The sequence below is a fragment of the Habropoda laboriosa genome, unplaced genomic scaffold (assembly GCF_001263275.1).
Source record: "Habropoda laboriosa isolate 0110345459 unplaced genomic scaffold, ASM126327v1 scaffold143, whole genome shotgun sequence".
Taxonomy (NCBI): Eukaryota; Metazoa; Arthropoda; class Insecta; order Hymenoptera; family Apidae; genus Habropoda; species Habropoda laboriosa.
The window spans coordinates 1,644,027-1,650,620 of NW_017100404.1; the positions used below are offsets into that span (position 1 = coordinate 1,644,027).

At 29.1% G+C, this 6,594-nt stretch overlaps 1 protein-coding gene across 1 annotated transcript in view; it reads left to right on the plus strand.

The window, feature by feature from the left end:
• LOC108575324 (protein ECT2) overlaps nt 1-6,317 on the plus strand; it is an 11,445-nt gene extending 5,128 nt beyond the window's left edge. Inside the window, exons 8-16 of the mRNA XM_017938090.1 lie at nt 211-350; nt 425-821; nt 904-1,344; nt 1,459-1,613; nt 1,738-1,823; nt 2,382-2,474; nt 3,561-3,735; nt 5,066-5,184; nt 6,249-6,317. Of these exons, the coding sequence (XP_017793579.1) occupies nt 211-350; nt 425-821; nt 904-1,344; nt 1,459-1,613; nt 1,738-1,823; nt 2,382-2,474; nt 3,561-3,735; nt 5,066-5,184; nt 6,249-6,291 (1,649 nt within the window). The 3' untranslated portion in view covers nt 6,292-6,317. The remainder of the gene's footprint in view (nt 1-210; nt 351-424; nt 822-903; nt 1,345-1,458; nt 1,614-1,737; nt 1,824-2,381; nt 2,475-3,560; nt 3,736-5,065; nt 5,185-6,248) is intronic.
• The last annotated feature ends 277 nt before the right edge of the window (nt 6,318-6,594 follow it).

The window sequence follows — 6,594 nt, forward strand, 5'->3', positions numbered from 1 at the left end:
TTTTTCCCCGGGTTTTTTTTTTTTTTTTTTTTTTTTTTTTAATTTCCTACTATCTACCTTCAGATAGTTAACTATCATTTGTGAAACGTTTTAATGCCTTCTTAATAATCCTATGACATCTTCCCTTCCTTTGTGGTTCATTCGTTTTGCCGAGTAAAATGTCAAAATTTTTACATTTATTTAACATGACTATACTAACAATATATCTAAATTTTTTATTTAATATAACAGAAGTGGAAGCTGTTAATACCGATAGCTCTAGAAAAAATTTATCACCGCGTCATCAGGTTTTCATAGAATTAGTACAAACAGAGTCAAATTATGTTGGCATTCTCAGTACAATTATGACGGTAAGATTCATTTTGTTGTGCATTATCTGAACAGAAATTAATACATTCTTATAATATATTATTTATTTTTTCAGCTGTTCAAATCTCCATTAGAAGATCTCATAGATACAAGTGGCGAGTTGTTAAATGGTACAGAAGCAAAAATTATATTTGGTAATTTTCCACCCATTTATGAAGTTCACAAAAAAATGTTGGAAGAACTGAAATACAGTGCTACGCATTGGATGGAGGACGTTAGCATAGGTAATATATTTCTGAAGTTCGCACCTGACTTAGTCAAGGCGTATCCACCGTATGTCAACTTCTTCGAAAATACAAAGGAGATGCTCGACCAGTGTGATCAAAACAAACCACGATTTCACGCTTTTCTGAAGGTTTGTCAGACGAAACCTGAATGTGGCAGACAAAGCTTAAAGGAGCTACTAATTAAACCAGTACAAAGGTTACCCAGTATTAGTTTATTATTAAACGGTACGTGTATTGATTACAAATGTTTAATTTATTGTCATAATAATTATATTCACCAATATTCACACGTTTTTACATATTGTAGATATCCTTAAACATACGAGTAAAAATAATCCAGATCATAGCGCATTGGAGTTGTCAATTAGCAGTATTAAAGAAGTCATGACTTACATAAATGAGGATAAAAGAAAAACAGAAGGTCAATTAGTTATGTTTGACATTTTCAATGAAATTGACAATTGTCCACCGCATTTAGTTTCTTCACATCGATCATTTATTGGCAAATGTGATGTGATGGAACTTAGTGAGGGTTTAAGCGGGCGTGGCGATCATTTAGTTTTGTTTCTGTTTACCGATACTCTCGAAATTTGTAAAAAAAGATCAAAGGCTTTTAACTCGTTAAAGAGTCCCAATACAGCAAATGGATTGCATACAACTAAATTAAGTCAAGGAAAACCGTATAAACATATCAAGATGTTATCTCTTAGTACAATAAAAAAAGTTGTAGATATACGAGAAACTGATGGTAAGATGATATCATACAGTATTATAAACATTTATTTAAAAATTTATATGCCAAATGAAGTATAATATAGACCGTGAATATAAAATTTGTGTTCTTTGTTTTGTATGTTTATAGAATGTCATAAAGTATTTGCTTTAATGGTGAGAAGTAATCAAGAATTAAAGGAGAAACTATTTTCATTTACAATTACTGATGAAGAAGTAAATAAGACGAATTATTTACGGACTTTATGTAGGCAAATGGCTAATACAGTGTGTAAAGCTGATGCGGTAAGTTTTAGTGTTTATTTGACAAATATTTTAATTTTAACAAATTGCTTTTTATTTATCATAGCGTATTGGTAGTATTTATTGCATCTTATTAGCAATAGTATTTTTATTTTGTTATTTTTAGGACACGTTCCTGATAAGTCTCGATTCGCATCAACTTGAAATTGACACAAGCGATGTAGCATTAGGAACATTAAGTAAAGCATTTAAGTAAGTAGATGAAACTTAATTGGTATTTATTGTACAGTGTTAATATTGCAAATAATTATATTTCTCTCAGAACTGTAAATTCACTTCTTTGTATGTTAGATAGATATGAATGTTTAAACAACTTTATTTTTTGTAGAAAATGTACAATAATACTTACAGTTTTGTAGAGAAACATTTTTAATGTTTAGTATTTAGATGGATTAAAAAAATACATATTACATAAAATTACATATAAAAGTGATGAATAGCTAATTAGTATTTCTATTCTAGAATAGCCTAGCTTACAATATACTTTCCTGCATTACTATTAAGTTTTGCTGAATTTTAGCCTCTAATTTATTTATATTTAGAATATATTAAAAATAAGACCAGCGCGTGTTTAATATGTGTATTACATATTGCGCAAAAATTGGTGCAAAAAGTTTTGACAAAGTAGAAATTTTCATGAAAAAAACATGCACATCTATGAAGTAAAAAGTTATTAGGTGTTCTAAACTGTTTTTCTCCTGTATTGCATGTTAACAAAAAATAATGGGGCGACGACTCGTTTGGTTGCAGGAGCCTATTTCATAATTTTTACCTGGAGTATATGGACCCGTATGTGTTCCTACTCAATAGCATGTGTGAAACCACGTTACATGTCCCACTACCGTCAGTTTTCGCACCAGGCTGATTATCTTTTTTTTACTCGCTTTGGTCCTTTTCCTGGCTTGTTTGAATTAGTTTTATTTTCTGATTTTAAAGTATAGAAAGTTAAATTGCTTCGCGAAAATAATTTTACCAGTTCAAGCGTAATATTGATAACATCAGCCTGTTTAAGATCATTAAGGCTATTGAGTAATTAAAATATTTAATACATGTTTATTTAACCCCTTGACGATCTCATATTTTGTATGATTAATCATATTGTTTATGTATATACTAGAATTTATACAATTGTACATATTAAATTGCAATTTATTTAGAATAATTACAAATAATCCAATAGCATTTATATTACTTCTCATATTTATTCATTAATAGTAACACAAGCAAACAATTGAAGTAACCACTCAATGAATTAACTATCATGTTAATTTTGATTTATGTTTATTTATCAGCATTGTCGAGAAATCGATTCTTAGATCTTACTTTTTAAGAGGCGAGAAAACAAAGTAGCTTCTAAATATTTATACAGCGAAATTTTTATTCTACGATCGCTGTTGTCAAGGGGTTAAAATTTTCAGCACAACTTATAATTATGCATCGCTAATATATTTCGACCACTTGTGCTTGTACTCTATAGGTCTTAAAAAAATGTTAATTATTATTTATGAAAGTTAGTGGTAGCCTCAAAATTAAGCCCTATTTCTACACTTTTACATTTGTAATATAGATGTGCAGTTGTAATGTAACTTTTCATTAAAGTCCAGCACGAAATTTAAGATTATTGAAAAACTATACTATAGCTTTTGCATGTACATTAAAATTAATTATTAAGGTGTAATATTTACTTGAACTGGTTTATTAAGGTTTTGGGTTTATTTAAGTTTGCTAATTCCTTTGTTTGCTAAAAAGTTTATTTTCCTCTGTTTATTAGTATATTGAAAATTAATGCGTTATTCGAAAAATTTAGTTTAGTTTGTTTAGCGGAAAAATACATTGAAGTATCAGAGGGAAGTAAAATTTCAGTACTGCTTTTGTTTAATGTCTAGAAGCTTAAATTTAAATAAATTTGCAACGATTGTTTTTCTTCAGGTTTGCATCTCGTACAAGGATGAAAGTTGGCAGAGCGTTTAGTTTTAACAAAACTCCAAGCAAATTGAAGAGAGCTATGTCAACAATGATGTCACCATTTGGATCAACTAACAGTCTTACTCCAGCAAGTCAACAACTTGCACAGATGCGGCTCGCTAGTTGCAACAACATTAACGTTAGTTAACAATTTATTATCGCATGCATTTTTCTTTACTATGTGCTTATGCTTTCTTCATTTCTTCTTGCTTACCTTCATTTCACGACAGGAGATTGTTATCTCTTTGATATCGGCCAAAGCTAGTCTAATGTTTTAAGCGAAATTTTCTTTCTATAACTTTCGTGTAATTAAAAATTGCAACTTTTATTTTATGTGCATTTTAATTACAATTTGCTGAAAAGCATAATTGCAAAATAAATCTAAAATCACTAATTTTTCTCTTTGTATATATTTGGATAACATAAAATTATACAAATATTTAATATTGTAACTCTGAAACAAGTTAAGACATTCCTTTTTTGTTTTGTCTATTTTATAGCATTATGAAAATGTTTAAAAAAATTAACTTATTGTATGTACATTATAATATATTATTTTCCTATGTTTATCTTAATATATTGCTCTGTTTGACTTATTTTATAAGTTACACTGATTCATCCATAGTGTATGTGAATTACGTCCGTTTTGCTACATATGTTCTGATACAACATTAATTATAGAACTTGTGTTTATGCTGATACAATGTTAGTGGATAAATTTTTAGTGTCTATCACGTAAGTATACTGTAGCGCGTTTGTTTTATGCAATATTTGCTGAATGATGTAGTACTTATTAATATTCACTTTAAAATATATAGGAAATAGTAATATAATTATTTAACGTCTCCTCTCGTGAAAGGGAGTAGAGAGGAAAATTAGTAGATTTATACTTTTCAACAGGCAAAATTCGTTTTAGGAATGTGACGTCACGCAGTGTTTCGACTGGATCAAAATACTTCGCGTCACAAATTAGCTAGAAAAACTAAAACTTATCTTATTCATGATTAAGGCGATTCTTTCAGAACAGATTCTACAAGTGTTAAAGATTTATATTTTTATAAAGTTAACTTTGTCCTTAAAGAGGCATTTTGTATTGACAAATTTTTCGGGTTTATTTTTTTGTTATGGCTTGCACTAAAAAGTTCAACAAGGCTGGATTCCTTTTCGTTGTTTTCTTATTCTTCTTTTTTTGTAAAATATATTTGCAATGAGAAAAACTATGTCTATAAGAATTTATTTTTTTCATTATTCCTATGAACTTGCATGATGTATCATTAGGTATTTCTTATATTCGTTTATTTTTTTATTCCTTACTAATTATGCTTCAAGTGTGAATTAAATGTTACATGTTTAGATTGTATTGTTTAGCTAGTGTAGTTAATTAGTACTGTTTTAATTCCTTTTGGTATTCTCTGCATAATTGTGTATATAAATAGGATAAATGGATATTCATTCGTGTATCTTTCCAGGAGCTGGGTAATGGTGGTTCAGGCTCGCCATCTAGGGATGATGTTCTAGTAGCACCTATGTCGGTTCAACCGACACGAAAGGCCAAGTGCAGTTCCCTCAGTATGGCTTCATTGAGAAGGTTGTAATTAGTATATCAGAAGCGATGCAATTTTTCTTTTTGCTATCATTGCATAACCATGTTTGATCAACTTGCCCATTGTTTATGTGCCTTAAACATTTTTCATTTTGTGTTTATTCTCCTCTCCAAAGAGAAGATTACAAATATGCGTAAATTATATCTCACATATTGATATATCCATATCAATATGTGTGTGCGCAATATCGCTTAATTTTTAATGAATATAAAGACTGGATTGAAATTTTTAGTTGTATGTATGTTTAGAATAATGTAAAGTTTACCGTTACTAAATAGGATGTATGTAAATGTGTCGTAAAAAAATTTGTCGTTTCAGAAAGATTCAAATGAAAATTTATGGATATTTGTTGTAACTTACATTATGGATTGAAATACTCATATTGGTTAAGGAGAGCTTACCATAACACATTGCACAATTTGCATATTTTCCTAAAGCAGTGCTGTATTCACGATCATTTTTGATCATAGAGATAATGTTCTTTGCTGGTATTAACGTCTATATGTATATACGTTTTTGTGAAAAGAATTCATTTATATCGTTCCTTACAGTTCGTATTGTACCAAAAGTTTGCAATTGTTTTGTTTCTTAAGGCCAAGATCATTCATAAGTACCTAATTTTATCTTAAAGTACTATCAAAATGATACTAATAATTGTGCCTACTTAGTGCCTATAGCATTAATTAGGAGGTTAACAGTTCATGATAATTAATTTAATATTTAGCTTAACTAATGCATATTTATTTAACTACATTAAATGTTTATTCTTTACATTTTTATATGATTTATTGCAGAACAATTTTGCTTGCTACATTTTCTGATTTAACAGAGCAAAACACTTCTATGTTCTTTATCATCAATATTTCTTTCTATACATTTCTTCACCAACTCAGTTAATAATACTTCTAAAATTTAATAAATTTATTTATTACTAAAGACTGTATGAACTTAAAATCGTATTTAATTTTGGTTTGTGGCATAAGAGTTGGTGCACTTGTTTTCACTTTGTTTCCATAGTCTTTTTGACATTACTTTATTTATCCTCCAGAAATTGTTCAGAGGAAGTCATGCAGGACAAATCCGATCTTTGAAGTACAGGGCATGAGTAGTGCGCAACTATACCATACTTTTTTCTGTGGCATCAGTAAAAGGGCTTTTGCGAAAGTATAGAGGTTTATAAATGTTGATGCAAAGATACATCTTTGCAATATAAGCTAAGTACTGATTTTCGAAATTTACGAAATTATCAAATATTCGTGTAAAAGGCAGATGCATATAAAATACATCTGCAAATTTCAGTGAATGAACATAAAAATTTAACTTGCCATGTGCCAATAGAACCACATAGAATTTTATAAAGGGATGTACATTGCCAGTTATTCTTTAAGAAGTTA